At 53.3% G+C, this 24,052-nt stretch overlaps 1 protein-coding gene and 1 long non-coding RNA gene across 7 annotated transcripts in view; one reads left to right on the forward strand and one right to left on the reverse strand.

Moving 5' to 3' along the window:
* Positions 1 to 23,771, forward strand: part of PBX4 (PBX homeobox 4) — a 57,733-nt gene extending 33,962 nt beyond the window's left edge. For 2 of the 6 annotated variants that reach the window (XM_019963766.2, XM_070792436.1), the window contains 5 exons: positions 12,942 to 13,186; positions 13,439 to 13,629; positions 13,873 to 14,008; positions 17,479 to 17,635; positions 17,983 to 21,522. In XM_019963766.2, coding sequence (XP_019819325.2) covers positions 12,942 to 13,186; positions 13,439 to 13,629; positions 13,873 to 14,008; positions 17,479 to 17,635; positions 17,983 to 18,221 — 968 coding nt within the window. In that variant the 3' untranslated portion in view covers positions 18,222 to 21,522. Of the gene's footprint in view, positions 1 to 12,941; positions 13,187 to 13,438; positions 13,630 to 13,872; positions 14,009 to 17,478; positions 17,646 to 17,982; positions 21,523 to 23,078 lie in introns of those variants that run through there. The other 4 variants (XR_011567441.1, XM_019963768.2, XM_019963767.2 and 1 more) reach the window with 4 other exon arrangements.
* On the reverse strand, positions 14,004 to 21,487 carry LOC139184024 (uncharacterized). Its single transcript, XR_011567442.1, has 4 exons — positions 21,405 to 21,487; positions 20,899 to 20,966; positions 19,630 to 19,676; positions 14,004 to 15,698 (listed from the first exon to the last, which is right to left on the reverse strand). It is a non-coding gene; the product is annotated as an uncharacterized lncRNA (long non-coding RNA).
* Positions 23,772 to 24,052: the final 281 nt, after the last annotated feature.

A 24,052-nucleotide genomic window follows, 5' to 3' on the forward strand; every position in this document is an offset into this window, starting at 1 on the left:
TAAGGAGGGTTCTTTCTGTTCCTGGTTTGCTAAGGGTTTTTATCATTAATGGGTGTTGTTTTAATCGATTTGTTTCTTTTTGCATCTTTTGAGATATGCTTTTTCTCTTTGGGGTTGCTGTGGTGCTTTATGTTGATAGATTTACATTGCTTTTCATTGACAATGGTGATTTTTACTGACAGAGTTTGGAAGCCCCTGTGTTCAGAGGGGAGTCTCCTTGGCTGTGGCCCCTGTATCTGAGCTCACACATGCACACAGATGCTGCTGACTTGGGGCTGCTGGCCACGTTTTACTGTCTCAGCTCTGGTCATGGACGCGTGGGGCTGTGGCTTCTGCCTGCGAGCCCCCACCTTTAGTCTCCATCTGTGAGCGGCTGGTTTTCCTGTGTCTCTCTTTTCTGAAAGTGTTGCAGGAGGGTGCTCTCTCTTCCTTGAGGGCCTGGTAGTGCTGGTCCCTAAAATGCCCTGCCAGCCTTTGGGGAGAGGTTTCTTGGCACAGGTCCCTATTTCTGGGCCATGATTCTGTGAGGCCAGGAATGTTACGGGAACCAGAGCCCTGGCAGTGAAGGAGCCAGCCACAGTCCCTGGGTCCCTGGGGAGCAGGGTGGTCCCACACAGCCGTGCAGAGACCACTGTGGCCTTCAGAGCCCCTTCAGGCAGTGGGGCGGTGGTGTGGGCAGCTGGGCAGGTCAGTCTCCCCAGGGGACTGACCTGAGCCAGGACCTGCCTGATGGGACATCTCTGCTTCCACGTTGGGAAAGTGTCTCTGAGGCAGGAATGGCCTGGGAGACAGGCAGGCGGCCAGGTTGGAGCTGAGTGAGTGAGGAGAGTGGGCAGCAGCAGGCAGTGCCAGGGAGCTTCCTGGAACAGAACCTGAGGACGTGGGGGCCGGGGGGTGGGCCACCTGCTGCTCCTGCTCTGGCCCCGTGCCTTCAGGGTGGGTCCCTGGGCCCCTCGGGGGCCTCCCACTGCCCAAACCGCCCTCTCGTTGTGCTGCCCCCCACCCTGCCCAGCCCACCTCTTCACCCCAGTCGCTGATGCCCTGCCTTCCTCAGGGCATCACCCCCACCTCCGCCTGTTCCCATGCTGTTGCCTTGGCTGAGGTGCTCAGTCCTGGGTCAGAAAGCCTGGTCTGCCTTCTCTGTGAAGGAAGCGCCCGCAGCCTGGATTCCTGCCACATCTGTGATGCCACCAACGTGGCGTTGTTGGGGTTTGAAGGGCCTTGCTTCCTCACTACATGGATCTTCCCGTGACAATGGATTGCTCTTCCCTTACAACCCGGGCCCGACCCCCTCTTCCTCGCCTAGCGCCTCCGTGTTCCCTCGATGGGAGCACCTGAATGAGCCTTTTTACCACACATGGGGCTTTCCCTCAGCATCTCATGTCCAGACTCCTTCAGGGGAGCAGCACCATCCCCACCCCAAGACTGAGAATGGTCGTGACACGCAGGGAGGCAGGCCTCCCGCACATGTGTGAGAGGAAGCAGCTTTGCCCCCGAGGGTGTCACTGCAGGATTGCCCCTCACCTGGACCTTGTGCGTGGGGCTGGGGTACCCCCGGGCCGCACCCACAGCCTCTGGGAGCGACCCAGGCGCAGTGTGCCCCTGGCCACAGGAAGCGTTCTGGCTCACCGCTGCCCAGGACCAATGCGAAACGCAAGGAAGGAAACCAGGAAAGGGAAACAAAAAATGCAGCAGAAATCTAAAAGAATAAGCTCAAAAATCTCATTAGATCCAATAGACATAACTCTACCCTGTCACGCTGCTGACCTTTACGGAGACAGAAGGCAGACCAGACACGACCTTTAGAGGAGTCCTTGTCTGCATTAGAACGGAAGGAAACACACTAAAATCTCCTGCTTTGTACTGCACGCATGGAAGAAAAGTTGTCAGGGAAGGGAAGGGTCCACAGGCACTCCAGGGACGGGGGGCCTGACGGCAGTGAAGCAGAGGCATGAGGACCCGTCTGGACCCGCACGCGTGGGCTCCTCCTCAGACACGTGTTAGGCTCAGCGACACACAGACGGAGGAGCAGAGTCCCAGACCACAGTCTTGGTAAACAGTTTTATTGGAACTCCGCTGCTCATTGGTGTACTATTACCTGGAGCAAGTTCAGTTCCTAGTCTGGGCTCTCTTACTGGTTTGTAGATGGAAGAGGTGTCTCTTCCTCTGCTTGAAATGAAGTGTTAGTCACTCAGTCGTGTCCAATTCTTTGCAGCCCCATGGACTGTGGCCCGCCAGGCTCCTCTGTCCATGGGATTGTCCGGGCAAGAATACTAGAGTGGGTAGCCATTCCCTTCTCCAGGGGATCTTCACGAGCCAGGGATGGAACCCAGGTCTCCTGCATTGCAGGTGGATTCTTTACTGTCTGAATCACCAGGGAAGCCCTGTCCTCCACTTACAAGGCCACGGTCCTGTGGATTAGGGCCCTGCCCCTATCACCTCATTTGACCTTAATTACTTCTTCACAGGCCCTATTTCACACGGACATTTGGGGTTTCATGTGTGAATTTGGGGAACACAAGTTAGTCCATAGCAGTTCCATACTGTTTCTTATAAAAAAACATAATGTGTTGACATTCATAATTTTATTTTACCTTACTGTGTGGTTTTTAAACCCACAGTAAACTGGGAACATATGGAAATTTGGTGGTTTGGCGGGGAGTGCCTCTGCTTTAGATCCCAGCTCCTCCTCTGAATGCCTCTGACAGTGTCCCTGAGCTGAGCTCCCGGTCTCCAGAGCCACCCGCTCCAAAGTCTAGGGCCCTGGGGGAGCGGAGGAGCACCCCTGGGACCGGAAATGAGCTTGTCGTAATTGATAGTAACGAGTCATCTGCACGCTAATGTGCCCATGTGACATGTGCTAATGACCGCAGTCAAGCCAGGGACAGGGCGCTGGGAAACGGCTGGGCCGTGCTGAGAGCGGCAAAGGGCTCCACACGGGGGCCGCTGACAGAGCCCAGAGGTGCTCAGCAGAGCTGTGTCCACAGCTGGGACCACGGTATGTTCGCAAAAACGCACAACTTTGAAGACACAAAACTTCTAACGTGTGTACGCCTGCCGTAACATACGCACAGTTGAGACCACGGGGCCTGGGGTGCGACAGACCCAGTGTCTCCTTGCTGCTGTTGTTCAGTCGCTGAATTGTGTCCTGCTCTGTGACGCCATGGACGGCAGCACACCAGGTTTCCCTGTCCTTCACTATCTCCCTGAGTTTGCTCAAACTCATATCCATTGAGTCAGTGATGCCATCCAACCGTCTCATCCCCTGTCACTCCCTTCTCCTCCTGCCCTCAATCTTTCCCAGCATCAGGGTCTCTTCCAATGAGGTGGCTCTTCACATCAGGTGGCCAAAGTATTGGAGCTTCAGCTTCAGCACCAGTCCTTCCAATGAATGTTTAGGACTGATTTCCTTTAGGAATGACTGGTTTGATCTCCTTGCTGTCCAAGGAGTCTTCAGCACCACAAGAGTCTTCAGCACCACAGTTGGAAAGCACGAATTCTTGGGTGCTCAGTCTTCTTTGTGGTCCAGCTCTCACACCCATACATGACTACTGGAAAAACCATAGCTGTGACTATATGAGCCTTTGTCAGCAAAGTGACGTCTCTGCTTTTTAATACATTGTTTAGGTTTGTCATAGCTTTTCTTTAAAGGAGCAAGCACCTTTTAATTTCATGGCTGCAGTCACCATCTGCAGTGATTTTGGAGCTCAAGAAAATGAAATCTGACATTGTTTCCACTTTTTCCCCACCTATTTGCCATGAAGTGATTGGACCAGATGCCATGATCTTAGTTTTTTGAATGTTGAGTTTTAAGCCGGCTTTTTCACTATCTTCTTTCACCTTGATCAAGAGGCTCTTTACTTCTTATTCACTTTCTGTCCTTAAAGTGATAACATCCGCATATCTGAGGTTTGATATTTCTCCCAGCAATCTTTATTCCAGTTTATGAGTCATCCAGCCCAGCATTTCACATGATGTACTCTGCATGTAAGTTAAATAAGCAAGGTGACAATATACAGCCTTGACATACTCCTTTCCCAATTTGGAACCAGTCCATTTTTCCATGTCCAGTTCTAACTGTCACTTCTTGTCCTGCATACAGGTTTCTCAGGAGGCAGGTAAGGTGGTCTGGTATTCTCATCTCTTCAAGAATATTCCAGTTTGTTGTCATCCACACAGTCAAAGGCTTTAGAGTAGTCAATGAAGCAGAAATAGATGTGTTTTTGTTTGGAATTGTCTTGCTTTTTTCTATGATCCAGAAGATGTTGGCAATTTTTTTCTCTGATCCCTCTGCTTTTTCTAAATCCACCTTGTACATCTAGAAGTTCTCAGTTCATGTACTGCTGAAGCCTAGCTTGGAGAATTTTGAACATAATCTTGCTAGCATATGAAATGAGTGCAATTGTATGGTAATTTGAACATTCTTTGGCACTGCCTTTCTTTGGGATTGGAATGAAAACTGACCTTTTCCAGTCCTATGGCCACTGCTGAGTTTTCCAAATTTGCTGGCATATTGAGTACAGCACTTTAACAGCATCATCCTTTAGGATTTGAAATAGCTCAGCTGGGATTCCATCACCTCCACTAGCTTTGTTTGTAGTGATGCTTCCTAAGGCCCACTTGACTTCACACTCTAGGATGTCTGGCTCTAGGTGAATGACCACACCATCGTGGTTTTCTGGGTCATTAAGAGCTTTTTAGTAGTTCTTCTGTATATTCTGGCTACCTCTTCTTAACGTCTTCTGCTTCTGTCGTTTCTGTCCTTTATTGAGCCCATCTTTGCATGAAATGTTCCCTTGGTACTTCTAGTTTTGGCAGCCCACTCCAGTACTCTTGCCTGGAAAATCCCATGGACGGAGGAGCCTGGTAGGCTGCAGTCCATGGGGTTGCTAAGAGTCGGATACGACCGAGCGACTTCACTTTCACTTTTCACTTTCATGCATCGGAGAAGGAAACGGCAACCCACTCCAGCGTTCTTGCCTGGAGAATCCCAGGGACAGGGGAGCCTGGTGGGCTGCCGTCTATGGGGTCGCACAGAGTCGGACACGAATGAAGCGACTTAGCAGCAGCAGCAGCAGACGTTCCCTTTATATTGTGTTCCTCTATTTCTTTGCAATGTTCACTTAAGAAGGCTTCCTTGTCTCCCCTTGGTACTCTCTGGAACTCTTCATTCAGTTGGGTGTATCTTTCCCTTTCCCCTTTGCCTTTCACTTCTCTTCTTTTCTCAGCCACTTGTAAGGCCTTCTCAGACAACCACTTTGCTTTCTGGCATTTCTTTTTCTTGGGGATGGTTTTGGTCACCACCTCCTGTACAGTGTTATGAACCCTCTTCCATAGTCCTTCAGGCACTCCATCTACCACATCTAGTATATAGAATCTGTTTGTCACTTCCATTGTATAATCATAGGGATTTGATTTAGGTCATACCTGAATGGCCTAGTGGTTTTCCCTACTTTCTTCAATTTTGCAATAAGGAGTTCATGATCTGAGTCACAGCCAGCTCCAGGTCTTGTTTTTACTAACTGTATAGAGTTTCTTCATCTTCAGCTGCAAAGTATATAATCAATCTGATTTCGGTATTGACCATCTGGTGATGTCCATGTGTAAAGTCATCTCTTGTGCTGTTGGAAGAAGGTGTTTGCTATGACCAGTGTGTTCTCTTTGCAAAACTCTGTTAGCCTTTGCTGTGCTTCATTTTGTAATCCAAGGCCCAACTTGCCTATTACTCCAGGTATCTCTTGACTTCCTACTTTTGCATTCCAGTCCCCTGTGATGAAAAGGACATCTCTTTTTTTGGTGTTAGTTCTAGAAGGTCTTGTAAGTCATCATAGAACCATTCAGCTTCAGCTTCTTCGGCATTAGTGATTGGGGCATAGACTTGGATTACTGTGATGTTGAGTGGTTTGCCTTGGAAATGAACCAAGATCATTCCGTCATTTTTGAGATTGCAACCAAGTACTGCATTTCGGACTCTTTTGTTGACTATGAGGGCTAGCTACTCCATTCCTTCCAAGGAATTCTTGCCCACAGTAGTAGATATAATGGTCATCTGAATTAAATTTGCCCATTCCGGTACATTTTAGTTCACTGATTAAAATGTCGATGTTCACTCTTGCCATCTCCTGTTTGACTACTTCCGGTTTACCTTGATTCATGGACCTAACATTCCAGGTTCCTATGCAGTATTGTTCTTTACAGCATCGGACTTTACTTTCACCAACAGACACATCCACAACTGGATGTTGTTTCTGCTTTGGCTCCACCTCTTCATTCTTTTTGTAGGTATTTCTCCTCTCTTGCCCATTGGTTTATTGAACATCTACTGACCTGGGGAGTTCATCTTTCAGTATCATAGCATTTTGCCCTTTCATACTGTTCATGGGGTTCTCAAGGCAAGAATACTGAAGTGGTTTGCCATTCCCTTCTCCAGTGGACCATGTTTTGTCAGGCCTTGACTAGCAGGGACATGCCCTTCAGCTGCTCCATGTAGCTGGGTGACTTGCCTGGTGCCCTGGTTGTCCCACTGCTGGTCCTCATTGAGCATGTAAACCATCAATGGCCGTGCAACTCAAAAGTCAAGGCAAAGCTCCTGCTGGAGTAGCTTGGAAGGGAGTCTGGGGAAGGCTGGCGCGTATGTTGGAGGACGCCTAGGAGCAGAGGGCTCCAGGGTCCCTCTGCTGCTGCTGGCTACCCTGGGGCCAATCCGCTGCCCAGGAGTATCCTTATTCCTGGGCATCTAGGCAGGTTTGGTTTTTCACAGTTTCAGTGTGGTCTTGTGTGTCCTATAAATATAACATCTACTGGTGTCCGTGTTCCTGTAGGGTAAGTTCTCAGAACAGGAATTTGAAGATGTTAATCAGCATTTCAAAGCACCCCTCCAAAAAAGGTCACAGTAATGCATACCCCATAACGAGGTATGAGAAAAGGGTGCTCTCTTTGTTCTCAGAGTTCTCTGTGAGGGTTTTCAGTTGAGAATAGGTCCCACAGTTTTCTGGTGTGTGTGTGTTTTTTTAATCTCCGCACCTGGTTGGGTACTTGACTTATGACGGGTTCTCAGATGCTTTGCTGTCATTGCTCAGTGAATAAGTCATGTCCAACTCTTTGCAACCTCATGGACTGTAACATGCCAGACTCCTCTGTCCTCCACTATCTCCTGGAGTTTGCTCAGATTCATGTCCACTGAGTCAGTGATGCTATCTAACCATCTTGTCCTCTGACACCCCTTTCTCTTTTTGCCTTCAATCTTCCCCATCATCAGTGTCATTTCCAGTGAGTCAGCTCTTCACTGACAATGTGTTGGAGCTTCAGCTTCAGCATCAGTCCTTCCAATGAATATTCAAGATCAGTTTCCTTTAGGATTGACTGGTTTGATGTCCTTGCAGTCCATGGAATTCTCAAGAGTCTTCACCAGTACCACAATTCCAAAGTATCAGTTCTTCAGCGCTCAGCCTTCTTTATGGTCCAACTCTCACATCCATACATGACTACTGGAAAAGTCTTAGCATTGACTATATTACCTTTGTCAGCAAAGTGACATCTCTGCTTTTTAATACATTGTCTAGGTTTGTCATAGCTTTCCTTCCAAGTAGCAAGCGTCTTTTAATTTCATGGCTGCTGTCACCATCCGCAGTGATTTTGGAGCCTGAGAAAATAAAATCTGTCACTGCTTCCACTTTCTCCCCATCTATTTGCCATGAAGTAATGGAACCAGATGCCATGATCTTAGTTTTTTGAAGGTGGAGTTTTAAGCCAGCTTTTTCACTCTCCTCTTTCACCTTCATCAAGAGATTCTTTACGTTCCTCTTCACTTTCTGCCATCAGAGTGGTATCATCTGCGTATCTGAGGTTGTTGATATTTCTCTCGGCAATCTTATTTCCAGTTTTTGATTCATCCGGCCCAACATGTCATATGATGTTCTCTGTATATAAATTAAATTAGCAGGGTGACAATTTACAGCCTTGTCGTACTCCTTTCCCAGTTTTGAACCAATTTCATGTCCAGTTCTAACTGTTGCTTCTTGACCCTCATACAGGTTTCTGAGAAGACAGGTAAGGTGGTCTGGTATTCCCATCTCTTTGAGAATTTTCCACAGTTTGTTGTGATCTATACCAAGGTTTTAGCATCTTCAGTTAAGTCAATGAGATGTTTTTCTGAAACTCCCTTGCTTAAATTGCCCATTGAGGAAGGCCTTCTTGTCTCTCCTTACTGTTCTCTGGACCCTGCATTCAGCCACGTATGCCTCTCCCTCTCTCCCTTGCCTTTTGTTTTTCTTCTTGCGTCAGCTATTTGTAAGACCTTCTCGGACAACCACTTTGCTTTCTTGCATTTCTTTTTCTTGGGGATGATTTTGGTCACTGCCTCCTGTACTGTGCTACAAATCTCTGTCCGTAGTTCTTCAGGCACTTTGTCCACCAGATCTAATCCCGTGAATCTGTGTGTCACCTCCACTGTATAATCATAAGGGATTTGATTTAGGTCATATCTGAATGGCCTAGTGGTTTTCCCTACTTTCTTCAACTTGTTATTGTTGTTCAGTCGCTCATTCCTGTCTGACTCCTTGCAACCCTGTGGACTGCAGCACACCAGGCTTCCCCGTCCTTCAGCATCTCCCAGAGTTTGCTCAAACCCATGTCCACTGAGTTGATGATGCCCTCCAGCCATCTCATCCTCTGTCACCCACTTGTCCTCCTGCCTTCAATCTTTTGCAGGATCGGGGTCTTTTCTAATGAGTTGACTCTTTGCATCAGTGGCCAAAGTATTGGAACTTCAGATTTCTTCAATTTACGCCTGAATTTTGCAATGAGCTCATGATCTGAGCCAGGTCTTGTTTTTGCTGACTGTATATTGCTTCTCAATCTCTGGTTGCAAAAATCGTAATCCATCTGATTTTGGTATTGACCATCTGGTAACGTCTATGTGTAGAACTGTCTCTCATGTTGTTGGAAGAGGGTGTTTGCTACGACCAGTGTCTTCTTTTCACACAGTTGGTTAAATAAAAGAGCAAAAGGGGAGTTCCCTAGTGGTTAGGATTTGGTGCTTTCCCTGCCTTCACCCAGGTTCAATCCCTGGTTGGGAAACAGAGATCCCACAAGTTGCAAGGCGTGGCCAAAAAAAAAAAAAAGAACAAAAGACAGACCACTAAGCAATCCTCAACAGCCCAGAGTCATACACACACACATGCACACACACACACGTGCTCCCAGCCACCCTTCACTCAGCCGTGTGTCCAGTCCAGACCACTCCTGCCCCTAACTGTAACGAGAGAAGGTGAAGGGACCTCTCCAGCCCTGGGAGGCAGGCTGTGCTGGGGGCCCTCTCTGGGGGGTAGGGGGTGCTGTGTGTGTCCCTCTCGGTCACTCCTGAGCCCAGGCCAGACCCATGGGTGCTTAGGGAGGAGCTGCTGAGCAAGCCTGAGACAGTCGCTGTGCTTCCAAGGGCCATGAAGGGCCGAGAAGAGGGAAAGTTCACAAGGGCGGGTTTGGAAGGCTGTCAGGAAAGGCCCTGAGTGCCAGGTGTCAGAGTCTAGGCTGCCGCTGTGGATGCAGAGCTGGTTGAAGTCTTTGAACAGAAGACTGGCATGATGAAGACAGCGTTTGAGGGTAGTCAGCTTGCAGGTGTGCCTGATGGACCAGAGGGCAGAGCTTCCCCACAGGCCACAGAGGGCAGGAAGGGGTCAATGCAGCAGGGTTCCAGGAGTGGCATGAAGGGAGGGGTTGGATGGTGGGTCAGGCGTCAAGGTAGAATCAATAGGATCTGCACACACAGAGGGATGAGGGAAGAGCAAGTCCATAATCTGCTCTGGGTTAGGAGCGGTTAGGAGGGGGGGGCCTTTAGAAGGATCAGGCAGCGCAGCTCCACTCTGTCCAGAAGTCCCCAGCCTTTACATCTGGCGCTTCTTGAAGACCAAGTAAGGCCATTAGAGCATTATGTCTCTGAACTGGAAGGCCTGCAACTCATAAGAGAGACCCTTTTCCTTTACTTCTTTCAGAAAGAGCCCTGTTGCAGCCCAGTGGGACTAAATGGAAAGGGTTCTTTTGTGTGAGCTGAGTCCCTGAATCTGCATGTGAGGAAAATTCCTGCAAGGATATCTCTTGAACGCCTTCAGTTTTCGCTAGTGAGTTTTTGACCAAAAAAAGTTCATCCGTTAAATAGGGAACAAGAAAGGGGCACATGATTAATGAGCAAATGTCTATATGATAGGATTACCCTTTTTTTTTGTTGTTTTTTAGCTGCACCATGCGGCTTACAGGACCAGGGATTGAACCAGGCCATAACAGTGAAAGTGCTGAGTCCTAACCACTGAACCACCAGGGAATTCCCTGAGCTCAGTTCTTATTTGAGCACTGAAGTCAAGTAGTATCTGATAATATTGAGAGCCTGTTTCTAAGAAAAGACTTAAAACGTTGTTTTTCTTGAAAGTCAGAACTACATGGAATCTATATCATCTGTCATCACCTCCTTCTGCATTCCCTGCCTCCCATCCCCTTAGGAACCACCCCTCCACCTTCCTTCCTGTGTCTCCACAGGTATGTGTTTCATCACTGAAAAAGTAGAGAAAAAACAGGTCCTCCCTGGACCCGAGCCTCACTCTGTAACCCCTGCAGCAGCCTCCTCCCCGAACTGCCTGCCTCCCGTCCTCTGAACTTGCTAGTCAGGCTTCACCCCACCATGCCCTGCAGCTGCTTTTGCAGAGGGTAACAATCTTCCCCTGGTTGGATGGCATCACTGACTCAATGGACATGAGTTTGAGGAAACTCCAGGAGTTGGTGATGGACAGGGAAGCCTGGCATGCTGCAGTCCATGGAGTTGCAAAGAGTTGGACACAACTGAGCAACTGAACTGAACTGAACTGAACAATCTTCCCCAAGCCTATGTTTTCACCCCACTGCTGCCACTTCTGATTATTCCTCCACCTGCCTCATAACTCTTTCCATCCCCTCCTTTGCCTGCCCTTTAAACGCTGATTTTCTAGCATTCAGGGGGTGTGGCCTTCTCATAGGTGTACCTGAAGGTACAGGCAGATAAAAACAGACTTCCCAGACACACGCCACACACCAAGGACTCAGAAATACCTTCTTGCACCTGAACTGGTCAGCTCAGCCCCAGCTCCCAGGTAGCAGCTCCTTCGCAGCCACCCAGACATCTGTGCTGAGCTGTGTCAGGGACCAGCCTGACACCACCTTTTCACCTGCCTGCCTGCTGTTTTGAGTGCTCTGCGTGGGAAAAAGTAGCACCTTCCAGGGTGAATGTGGGAGTTGTCACAGCATCTTCCTTTTTCTCAAGTCCTGGTGGCTCAGACGGTAAAGAATCCACCTGCCAGTGCAGGAAACATAGGAGGCACAGGTTGGATCCCTGGGTCAGGAAGATCCCCTGGAAGAGGAAATGGCAGCCCACTCCAGTATTCTTGCCTAGGAAATGCCTTGGACAGAGGAGCCTGGTGGGCTACAGTCTCTGGGGTCGCAAAGAGTCAGACACAACTGAGCGACTAAGACTTTCATATTCTGGTGGTCACAGTCTGGGGCCTCTCCCTCTGGCCGCCTCGTGGCTGACATGCACCCCTTGGACAGCAGCAGCTCGTCCCCTGCCCACCCACTGCCTGTCCAGTCCTGCCCTTGAGCGCGTCGCCTAGCTAGGATGGCTTCTGCATGTTATAAAGCCAGTCGGCTGTGTCTGTGCTCAAACTAACCCATCTCTCAGTGGGTTAGTTCATCTCTTCTGGCACCTCTGGATCCATCTTTTCCTCTCTGATTTTACAGCAGAAACCCTCCCCTCAACACACTCACACAACAGACGTATTACCAAACCAAAGTTCAGTCACATGAAAAGCAAATTCACTCTACTGACACCAGATCATGGTGAAGGAAAGTACAGCGTTTATTTCAGGGCGCCAAGCATGGGAGTGGAAGACAAGCCTCAGATCTACCCCACTTCGGTCTTTGAATGAGGGTCTTTTTTTTAAGGGGGAGAACAGAGAGGCTGGAATTAAGCATCATCTTGTGACATTTCATTATCATAGTTTCAACAGTCAGGATGTTTCTGGCTTGTGATTCACTCTCCAGGTGGTCCGTGCCTGTTAGCTCATCTTGCCCTGGAGACACAACCTGAGTTTGTACATGAATGATGAAGTATCTATGATAGCAATTTTAGCACCTTAACCATGTCATCAACAACAGAATATTAGTCATCTGACTGGTTGATTAGTGTTCAGTTAACATGTTAACAGGTGGCTCAATGGTAAAGAATCCACCTGCCAACCAAGAGACTCAGGTTTGCTCCCTGGGTTGGGAAGATCCCCTGGAGGAGGGCATGGCAACCCACTCCAGTATTCTTGCCTGGAGAATCCCATGGACAGAGGAGCCTGGTGGGCTATAGTCCATGGAGTCACAAAAGAGTCAGACATGACTTTGTGACTGAACAACACAGGGTTGAAGTCAAAGGGGATGAGAAAGGGAATAAGGTTTTAGATAGAGAAGTTAATGAGACTCAGTGAGGGAGCTTGGTTTTGGGGGGGCTCGGTTTCAGACACATGCCAGCACAGCCTTCCCAAAGCCAGGGTGCCACTAGGCTTCATATTCCTGTCCATGCACTATGAGCCTCTGGAAGGTGCCGCCTCTCCCATCTGGAGGCGTGATTCAGGGCTTCAGGCTTTGCAGCACCCAGTGCCATCTCACTCCTGCCCTGCCTGGAGCTCCACATGTACCCAGCTGTGGGCTGTGGGCTGTGGCGTGCCTGCCTGCACTCCTGGCACCCCAGCTGGGCTCCTGAGCACAGCACCTAGACCAGCATCAGCATGGGTTATTTGATGTCTGTTATGAGATAGTCTCTTTCCCCGAAAGGGCTGCATAAAGAATGTTCAGACATGTGGTCAGTACTAGCACTCTGTCGTGGTGGGTTTTGCTCCAACAACAAGCACTGACTCCATCTCCTCTCTCTGATCCAGTGTCGAGCATCCATGGCATTCAGGAAGTGGGCCCCCCTGATGCTCAGCTCCTGAGGCTGGATAACATGCTGCTGGCCGAGGGCGTGTCCAGGCCTGAGAAGCAAGGGAGGGGAGCATCGGCAGCAGCCAACGCAGCAATGCCAGGTGGCCGTCCAAACGACAGTGGCCTTGAGCACTCTGACTACAGGGCCAAGCTGTCCCAGATCCGACAGATGTACCACTCCGAGCTAGAGAAATATGAACAGGTGATCTTTCATGGGAATGCACGTTTGTCAAAGGAAAACATGGAGTACAAACTGCCTTCCCTTGGCAGCATCGAGCAGAGAGCCCACGAGCTTGGTCTCATAGCAGGGGTGGCTGATTTGCCCCCAGCCCCTTGCCATCATTTCTCAGTAGCCAGCCTGCATGAGAGGCTCGGGGGGCAGGTGGCTGGTCCCACCCGGGGCCCCGGGCCAGCCTGCTAGGTGGTCACCAGCTGGCATGTGTCCCCACCCCAGGCCTGCCGTGAGTTCACCATGCACGTCACCAACCTTCTCCAGGAGCAGAGCAGGATCAGGCCCGTCTCGCCCGCGGAGATAGAGCACATGGTGGGGGTCATCCACGGCAAGTTCCAGAGCATCCAGATGCAGCTGAAGCAGAGCACCTGTGAGGCTGTGATGGCCCTGCGCGCGAGGTTCCTCGACGCCAGGTCAGGCCCCACCCCTAACCTCTGACCTCAGGAAGAGGAAGCGAGCCCTGCGCTGGTTTGGGTCTGAGTTACGGGAGCCTCCCAGCCTAGGCAGGGGCTCTGACCACGGCTGTAGGTGCGGCCCTCATACAGCCTCCAGGAAGGCTAGGAAGTGCTGACTGCTGCTGTCACAGCCTTTAGGAGATCAGAGACGGGGACGAGGCCCCGTGGACGATCACCGGCTGAGGCTGTCTGTCTTCTCAGGCGTAAGCGGCAGAATTTCAGCAAGCAAGCCACAGAAGTGCTGAATGAATACTTTTATTCCCATTTGAGCAACCCATACCCCAGTGAAGAAGCCAAAGAGGAGCTGGCCAGGAGGGGTGGCATCACGGTCTCCCAGGTGATGGTCCTTTCCTGCCACACCTCCCTGAGCCCGAAAGGGACACCCAGGGAGGTTCATCAAATGTGTGACACAGGAGTCGAATGTGGTGTGCAGCCACAGCCAAGCATGTGCAGTGCAGCCTCGGAACCAGCCGTCTGGGCTCAGGTCCTGGGTCTGGGCTACCGTGGGCCTCAGGCAGGAAGCCATACCTACCCTCCCGCGCTCCCGGGGGCAATGGGTGTGGAGTGTGCGGTCCTGATAGTACCGAGTAGTGATCCTTAGTGAATTGCAGTCAGGGATTTTTTTTAAACCTTACATTCTTTGTTTATTGATGTATTTAGTTTTGGCTGTGCCGGGTCTTCCTGCTGCGCAGGCTTCTCTCTAGCCGTGGCGAGCAGGGGCTACTCTTCACTGTGGTGCCCGGGCTTCTCATTGCGGTGGCTTCTCTTTTGTGGAGCACGGGCTCTAGGGCAAGTGGGCTCCAGAGCGCAGGCGCAGTAGTTGGGACACATGGGCTGAGTTGCTCCACGGCATGTGGGATCTTCCTGGATCAGGGATTGAACCAGTGTCTCCTGCGTTGGCAGGCAGATTCTTTACCACTGAACCACCAAGGAAGCCCAGTCGTTAAGATTTCATATTCTCATATCAGACGGGTGTGCTGTGTTCTGTAAGATGGATGGGGTGCAAGCTTAGGAGAAGACAAAGAACTTGGAGCAAAATTAGGACTTAGAGCGAGAGTAGCTCTTGTGCAAAAGCACCACTTCAGTTATCCTGGAGCACATTCAGGCATGGGCATCACCTGCCAGTTGCTCAGACAGTCCAGTGTGTGAGTCTGGGGGCACAAGACAGGCAACAGCTGGCTCCAGATGGGAAACAGGGGCGCAGGTTGGAGAAGAGACTCAGACAACTTCGGACCATATTGGGATGACTGTTCATCTCAATGGGATTGGGGTGGGGTCGGGGCTAAGGCGAGAGCCCAAGAAATACGTCAGAAGGTTTTGTTGTTTCTCTTATTGGTTGTTATCTATGCTGGGTCTTTGCTGCTTTGCACGGGCTTTCTCTAGCTGCAGAGAGTGGGGGCTACTCTAGCTGTGCTGTGCGGCCTGCTCATCAGGCGGCTTCTCTTGCTGTGGAGCTCCACAACATGGGTGCTCCAGCCTGGGCTGCTGCTCTGAGGCATGTGAGACGTTTCTGGACCAGGGATTGAACTCATGCCTCCTGCATTGGCAGGTGGATTCTTAACCACTAGGCCACCAGGGAAGCCCTTTCGAAAGGTTTCACAATGAGAACAGTTAAGTGCAGGCAGGCCGCAAGTGAGAGACCAGACCAGGCAACACCCACAGGGCAGCGTGGGGGTCGGCGCCCGCCTGTGGCCACAGAGAGGGCCGTCAGGGGCCCGGACTCAGTAAGCGGGACCGCCCCCGCCCCCCGTGCTGAGGGGAGGCTGAGTCTCCAGCCCGGCCAACCTGTGCCTTCAGTCACCACCCTCTGCCCCAGTCCCCGCCGAGTGCGGCAGCACCTTAGGGGCAGCGGCGCTCGGGAGGCCTGCGGGGTCACACAGGCAGCGAGGCCTCACAGGTGTCCTCACTCACCTGGAACTGCCGTGGTGTCCTCAGTGCAGAGCTGAAGTGAGGGCTGCGCCTCTAGGACCTTGAGGCCCAGAAGAAGTGGGAGGCCTGGCAGCCCATCTATCCCCACAAGCAGTTGTCTGGAAACAACCAGATTCACTTCAGGGCCTGCCACCTCAGACAGCAGGTGGGTCTGGGGTCTAAATTTCATGTGAGGAGAGAGCTCGTGACAAACAAAAGTTTGAAAAGCACTGGCCACATTCCAGCAACTCCTGCTCAGTGGCTGGGCCCTGACATCCCCACCCACCCACCAGCAGCAGAATTCTGTCCTGGGACCCCTCCCCGCTGTGGTGGTGCCTCGGTAGAAATGGCTGACAGCCGAGTAGGGCTCCAAATGTGGTGCAGGCTGTGAGGTTCACTTAAGGAGAAAATAGTGGAGCAACATTAGGCAAAGGGTGCTGCAGACGAGACCACCGATGTTTTCAGCATGGATCAGCTGCAACTGCAGGCTGAGGAGGCCCGAGGGGGAAGGACAGGAGAGTGAGCCCATGGACAGGGCAATGGGTGGAAACCTCAGTGGCTACAGCTACATGGACCAAAGGGGCCAGAGGGACTGGGCAGGGAGTGGCCGGTGACACCGAGCTGTGGCTAGCCTTGCAGAGAGGGCATCTCGCTCCTGTCCAAGGTGCTGGGACAGACCGTGTAGGGAGGGCGGACCCCAGCCTGAACCAGCTCCCCCGCAGACACCCACTTGGGAAGTCTGCTCTTTGCCCCTCTAAAATGCCAGTTGAATTCACCATGGAAAACCACTCGCCGACATTCTTCTGCAAACTTCAGCACAGACGTGTGGGTGCATTCCTTGGAGGTAAGTGGGAGCCAGGTGCTTACCTGGCTTGGCTGCGAGCAGGTCACACTCAACACTGAGGGCAGGAGAGTTGAGAGCAGGGAACACACACAGGGCTTTTTCTGTCCATGATTAACATTGAGAGGATTGTAGAGAGACGTTAAAGAAACTAATTTTAAAGGAGAAAAGGTCATCCACAGTCCTGCCATGCAGTTCAGCTGTGTGTTTCTGTTCATGAAAATGCACACGTCTCATGTGTGCATGAAACTGCAGCTCCAGGCGCCATACTTAGGGATACGCGGTGCTTCTGGCTGTGCACGTCTCCGTGCTCATACAGCTGAGTGCTGTCCAGCCTCTCAGCCAGCCAGGGACGTTTTCGTTGTCACAGCTCTTGAGGGCAGGGAAGGGCACACCTGGCCTCCAGCAGTGGAGACCAGGGATGCTGCTCAGCACCCTCAGGACCCGCCCAGAGAATGATCAACAGGGAGGAGCCCTGACCCAGAGGGCTCGTGCAGACATGCCATCAGAGCTGGGCCCTGTGCTTGCAAGATGTGTGTGACTGCAGCTCCCTCCCAACCGGCTTCGAGGACTGAAGGCTGCCCGTGCGCTGCTCCGTGCTCAGCTCCTTCCCCTGCTCCATCAGGTGGTCCTTTATCCTTTGATAAGTTTTGGATTCGATTGTGTTCTTTGCTTCAATCGCATTCCCAGAAACGCGGCTGCTGGTGCATGTGTCCCGCGTCAGGGTTCAGTCTGTTGCCTGCAGTGACCACACACTGGTCTCTCCAAGCGTGTGACACATGCCTGCCCTGCTCCCACCTCCCTCCTCATCCCAGGCTCCAGCAGCGCCTGGTCCTCAAGCAACGCAGCTCCTCCCTCTCTGTAAGCCACGCTGACTCCAGGGCGCCCCCAACACACAGCAGACATTCCCTGTGCCCAGGGTTTGTCAGTGCCGGCTTCACAGTCTCAGCCCCTCACCCCATCCTGGGGCCGCGTGCTGCCACTCAGCAACGCCCCCTCCTTGCGTGCCGCATTGCTCCAGCAGCCTTCCAGCTACTTCTGTCTCTGTGTGTCCACAGGTCTCCAACTGGTTCGGCAACAAAAGAATTCGGTATAAAAAGAACATGAGGAAGTTTCAAGAAGAGGCTACCATCTACACAGCCAAGACGGCAGTGGACGCCACCGAAGTCAGGGGCTCAGGGCGCCAGGCCAGCCCCCCATCGATGTCCCACTCCAGTGAGTGAGGGTCAGTGGCCCCCCGAGGCTGCGCACACCGAGCCGCTTCCAGGGCAGCTGCCGGGCCCTGCACACGCCTCTCCTCTGCTCACATTGTGGGGTTTCCGTTCCCACTGGAGATGGTCCCCATCAAGTCACACAGCCCCGCCGGCTGTGCAGGTGCTGTGGGGACAGAAGGTGCACCCCAGAAGGCTGGTCTCCCCACCCACACAGGCTGCAGGAGGGCTGGGAGCCGTGGGAGTCACGTTCATGGCCTCCTCCTGACCCAGGGGCTGGCGAGTGCCACCTGCGGCATCGCTGCGCCTCCCAGGGCGGGAACGCTGGTCCTGACCCTCCGACCCCTGCAGGCTCCTCTGGCCCATTTCCGCTGACTGGCCCCGGAGACACACTTATCCGCCTGCAGACGCTGGCCTGCGTCCAGCCCAGCCCCCGGGGAGGAGGCCTTCTGGCCCAGGTGAGTCTGTGGCACAACCCCAAGGCTTGTGGGGTCCCCGACCCAGTGACGAGCAGGCCTGGAGCCCCCGTGGTGGCTGGTCCTCGGGACCGGCTGCCTCAGCCACATCGTGGTCTCCGCAAGCTCTCATGAAGGGCATGACAACCAGCTGGGCCTGCCAGGCCCTCATCACGGGGATGGTGCAGGAGGGCAGAGCCGCCTCAGGGAGCTCAGCACCGTGGGCCGCTCAGCAGAGACCTCAGTCCTCACAAGACTCAGTGGGCACGGCAGGCTCTGCCTGTTGGGAAGGGGCCCTCCCTCCCCGAGGAGGCAGAGGGTGGGGTGGGAAAACGAGGCCTCGATGGTCTGAAGGTGCAGCCCCCTGAGCTCAGAGCCTTCAGCACTCCTCACTGTCCCGGCCACCCCCTCTGCTGGCGCCCAGCTGGGCCAGAGTGAAGGTCCATTTTGGCGACTGGGAGGAGCATGGGCCTCGGGTCACGGCTCTCAGGATGTGCCCTCAGGAACGTTCTCAGGGTGTGGGCCATCCCTCTCGCGGCCCCTGGGGCCTCCTGGCCCCCCACTGACAGCCACGGTGGGGGCGGCGAGGGGGCCTGGCCGCACGCTCAGGGCTGTCCTGCAGAGCTGTGCAGGCACAGGTGTAACACGGCCACCCAGCAGTGGGTAGGGTCTTATGCAGCCAGACTGTTTGCTTCAGAGTCAAACCTCCCTCCTCAGTGTACCCCTCTTAAAGATGCAGGGAATGGATGCCCGCTGGTGCAGTGCATCCCATCACCATGGCAACCCCACAGCCCACAGTGAGCACCTGGCAGAGCCAGCACTCTGATGCCACCAGGTGGCCAGCTCGTCCTGCTCTGCACTTGCCCAAGGCCCAGAGCCGCAACCACAGTAGGGGCAAGCCTGTGAGAGTAACACAGGGTGAGGGGTCCATGGACCGGGGGCCGGGTCCTGTCAGCCCCACGGAGTAAGTGGGAAAGCGTGGGATGTGGTGTGCACCCCCAACTGTGCCCCAGTCCCCTGGCGTGGGCAGGCACAGATGCTCTTCCCAAGAGAAGGTCTCCAGGCTGAGCACCCCCACTCCCCTACCACCCCCCACCCAGCTGGGCGCCGACTCCTCAGCCCTGAGCTGCCCTTTGGCTCCCAGGCCCACACTGGGCCCCAGCCTGTCACTTCCCAGGCCTGCCAGGTGAGCCCTCCCCTCCTCACTCATGTCTTCCTGCTGGGGTCCCAGGCCTGCGGTGCCCACCCCAGGGCAGAGCATGTCCCCCTGCGGCCAGCATCCCCGCCCCAGGCGCTTTCAGACTGAGGCTGAGAGCAGCAGCGCCGGCCTCCCAATTCTCTTGCCCAGCACTGTCCTCTGGCACATGTGGGAGGTAACAGCTGTGGGGAGAGGGGGAAGGGAGCAGGGTCTTGGGCCTCGTGGGGCTGGATGCATTAGAGGGTGCAGGCAGGAGGGTTCAGCCTGTTCAGGAAGGTTTGAGAATGAGGAAAGAGAAGGGGAGCTTGTGCGTTATTGCTCTCGTGGGCTGCACGCAGGACTCACCTTAGAGCAGACAGCCATTGTCAACAGTGGTTTCCAGGGGGAGGGGTCTGTGGATGAACACCCCATGGTCACGTGTGCCCAGTACATCCCCACACCGCAGACAGAGTCCCCCCAGCCAGCGGCCATGGGCCCTTCCGTCCTAACTCCAGTCAGGTGCACGTCCTGCTGGGTTCAGGGTTCCTGAACCTCTTGCTGCTCAGCACATCTCACCACAGTCTTTCAGGGCCCACTGTTAGCTCCAGGCCTGCCTGGGTCTCCCTCCCCCTCAGAGCACGTACCATGGTGCCCCGTCCCTCCCCTGCCAGCGCCCGGCTAGCGGAAGCAGACCCTGCCAAGGAAGCACGTCCATGTGGAGGCCAGCTGCGACTCAGGGCAGACCCCTGCGTCCCCCCGTCTCCTGGCTCCTCTCGCAGCTCTCAGCACGTTCTAAGGGACGTGGAGGCTGGACGGGCCACCAGTCTTCACGGCCCCCCTCTGAGTCTCTGTCTCTGCCTTTTCAGGCCAGGGGCGGCTGGCAGGTGAAGCAAATGCCAACCGCTTCACCCGTTGGCAACCCCGGCAGTGTCACCTCAGATGCATCTAATTAAGTGTTGGGGCGAGCAGAAAAGAGGACGGTGTGACCTGCTGTGGTTCCCTGGCCCTCGAGTTCCTTCAGAAAACCCAGAGCTGACAGCAGAGGGCTCTCCCTAAGCCACCAGCCAGAGACACTGACGCCATCGTCCGCTTATCAGCTGGGATTTGAAACAGCTTGAGATGCTGCTTATTCTCCCAACTCTTGTCTTTATATTTATACATACATATATATATATATAGTAATTTTATGGTTAAGACTATGAACTATTTCTACAGGAAATTCTGGTACCAATTCTGCCATTAAAATTTTGAACTGATTTTAATTTTGCCACCATTCACCCCAGATTTGTTGCTGGCAGCCGCTGACGACACAAGCGCAGTTGTGTGAGTTGTGACCTTTTGCTCACTGGTCCGTCCAGGTGCCAACTCGCCCAGGCACTGCCTCCCACCCTGACTTGTGTTGTGTTATGAAAATGCAGTTTTGATTTAAGTCTGTTGTGAGCTCAGGGTTTTACCGGAATTAGTTTGGCACTTTCTTTCTTCTGTTAATGCAAGTTATACCATTTTCAGTTGAAATGTCATTCAAGACAATAAACTTCCCAAGCGCTTTCATGCCTCTGTGCTCTTGAAATCCCGCTGGCCTGAGGTTCGGCGCTCAGCGTGCCCCGCCTCCCAGGCGTCCCTCGGTCCCCTCACCTGGTTCCTCTGCTTCATCCTTCGGGGTGGGCGGGGCTTCGCTCCGTCTCCTCTTCCTCTTCCCCTCCCTGGGAACAAAGACGGTAGAGCTGGGGTACTTCCCTGGCGGTCCAGTAGCTAAGACTCTGGGCTTCCAATGCAAGAGGCCCGGAAAAAAAAAAAAAAAAAAAAGAGGCCCGGGTTCTATCCCTGGTCAGGGAACTGGATCCCACGTGCCACAGCAGAGCTCACATGCCACACCTAAAGGTGCGCCATGCCACAGCTGAGGCCTGGTGCAGCCAAAACAAGAAGGTAGGGCTGGGCTGTTGGGAGAATTAAAAGAGCCTGGACTGCAGACAGCCCAGGGCCCTGAGCAAATATGTTGTATCTGCCCATTAGTCTACATCACCAGGGCCCTGACCCCACACTACCAGCTGACTCCATGACCAGCCCCTGAGTTTCTGTCCAGAGGGTTTCTTCTCTGCACACAGTGTGTTCCAACTCCCCCACGCCTCCACACAGCTCACCCCAGATCCTGGCCAGTTGACTGCGTCACCGTTCTCCTGACTCTTGGCCTCCAAGCCCCGCCATGTCTCCCTCCTGTCTCCGCCCCCTCCCTCCTGTCTCCGCCCCCTCCCTCCTGTCTCCGCCCCCTCCCTCCTGTCTCCGCCCCCTCCCTCCTGTCTCCGCCCCCTCCCTCCTGTCTCCGCCCCCTCCCTCCTGTCTCCGCCCCCTCCCTCCTGTCTCCGCCCCCTCCCTCCTGTCTCCGCCCCCTCCCTCCCTCCTGTCTCCGCCCCCTCCCTCCCTCCTGTCTCCGCCCCCTCCCTCCCTCCTGTCTCCGCCCCTCCCTCCCTCCTGTCTCCGCCCCCTCCCTCCTGTCTCCGCCCCTCCCTCCTGTCTCCGCCCCCTCCCTCCTGTCCCGCCCCCTGCGGTGCCACCACTGTGGTGTTGATGCTCTAGTGAGGGGTGCAGACCGGAAACGAGGTGCAGGAGTGAAAGTCCGCTGGACCCAGCCATGCAACATGGCAGGATCACAGCCTGCACCCCAAAAGGCTAAGCACAGTGGTCTCCAGGAATCAGAGGACCTCAGCCCCCTCCCTTCTGGCTTCCATTCACCTGCCCACCCTTACCTAACTGTCACAGCCACAAGGCTGCTGCTCTTACCTGACCTGTTACCACACATCTCCATTTCTGTTTGAGAACCAAGAAATAGATTTCTTTTTTCTTTTTTAATATATTTTCTTGGCCGCACTGCACGGCATGTGGGATCTTAGTTCCCTGAACAGGGATTGAACCCATACCCTTTGCATTGGAAGCACAGAGTCTTAACCACTGGACAACCAGGGAAGTCTCAAGAAATAGATTTATAGTGAAGGTACTACAATCTCAGCTGACCCCATCCAGGCCCTGGCCCCTTCGCCACCAGCATCCCTGCAGACCCATCTTCAGAGTTAGGGTTGGGTCCTACCAAGATGGTTTGTGATGGTCTGTGTGTCCCTGCGTGCATGTCCCCACTTGGCATGCCCTGCCTTTCTCCACATGATGTATCTTGGAGTGGCCTGCCTCTGCATCTGGGAAGATCTTCCTCCAGTGAGTGAGCCCCTCGTTCCTGGTACTGGGTCCTTAGGGTAGTTCCATCTTTGCAGCCCTGGGCCCTCACTGCCCCTCAGCTCAGCAACTCCTGAGTGATGAGTGCTGGTCAGCGAGCCACCCCTGGCCTGGCTCTTTGCACCATCACCGCCTCTTTTCTCGCCTTCAGTGCACTGTTGCAGCATTCAGTCGTATCTGACTCTTTGTGACCCCCTGGACTATATAGCCCACAGGCTCCTCTGTCCATGGGATTCTCTGGGCAAGAATACTGGAGTGGGTTGACATTTCCTTCTCCAGGGGATCTTCCTGACCCAGGGATGAAACCTGTGTCTCCTGCATTTGTAGGCTGAGCTGCTTGGAAAGCCGCAGGGGCCAGCCATCAGGACCTCCCCCAGCACCTGTGACATTTCCACTGCACACTCCCTCAGCAGAAATGGTTAAGATGCTAGGAAGCCCCAAAACCACAGCCTGGGGTAGGGGGAGTCTCAATCGAGGCTGTTGAGCAGCCCACCCAAAAGAAGACCCCCATGAGCAGTCACTTCCCAGTCCCCCTCCCCAGCCCCTGACAAACACTAATCTGCTCTCTGTCTCTGTGAATTTGCCTGTTCCAGACATTTCACACACACAGGATCACGCAGCTTGAGGCCTTCTGTGTCCCGCTTCTTCCATTCGGCCTGTTTCTGGGTCGACCAGGGCACTCTGAACCACAGGGAAACTAGACGGGAAGTCGCAGAGGGAAGGCAGCTCAGCTCTGGTCCTGCAGCTTGGTGCGTCCACACAGCTGGGCAGAAGAGTCGTGTTCAGGATAGAAATGTGGAAGCCGGGACAAGGACTTACTGTATAGCACGTGGAATGCTGCTCAATGTTATATGGCAACCTGGAGGGGATGGGAGTTTGGGGGAGAATGGATACATGTATATATGTGTGGCCGAGTCCCTTTGCTGTTCACCTGAAATTATCACAACATTGTTAATTGGCTATACACCAATGCAAAATAAAAAGTTTTTTAAAAATTAAAAGAACTTCTTTTGTAAAGTGAAAGAAATAAAGGAGATATTGCAAAACTTCAAAAAAAAATTTGGAAGTTGGGAGAGGCCAAAATACAAGACAAAAATCAAGAGAGGATGTCACAAGTCAGAAAGACAGATCTCAGGAGCAGAAAGTGAAGCCTCACCAGCGTGGCCGGACTGAGCCGCATGGGCTCAGTGGAACCACAGGGCCATAAGCCAGTTCAAGAAGCAATCAGAGGCAGAGAGCACAGTCAGCTCTTGAGAACATTTGCAGCAAAAATGTCGCCAGGGGCCGTGGGGTGTGAGAGGGAAACACCCGTGGGGAGAGCTGCCAGGCAGGTCCTGAGGGAGGGAAAAGTGGGATGCACCAGGGGAGGTCGTCTGAACCCTGGAGAGGAGGCAGAGAGCACAGGTGCTGGAGAAAACCCTGCAGGGGTGTCCCAAGGGAAACAGTGTTGCAACTTGTTTGTCCTGGTTGAGGCCTGTGTATGTGAAATGTCCGGTGCTCACCACTCACTTGCCTCCTCTCCTGGCCATGGTGTGAATGCAGCTCTGGGTTGGTTTAGCCTCCAGCT

This window comes from Bos indicus, chromosome 7 (genome assembly GCF_029378745.1).
Source record: "Bos indicus isolate NIAB-ARS_2022 breed Sahiwal x Tharparkar chromosome 7, NIAB-ARS_B.indTharparkar_mat_pri_1.0, whole genome shotgun sequence".
In the NCBI taxonomy this organism is placed as follows: Eukaryota; Metazoa; Chordata; class Mammalia; order Artiodactyla; family Bovidae; genus Bos; species Bos indicus.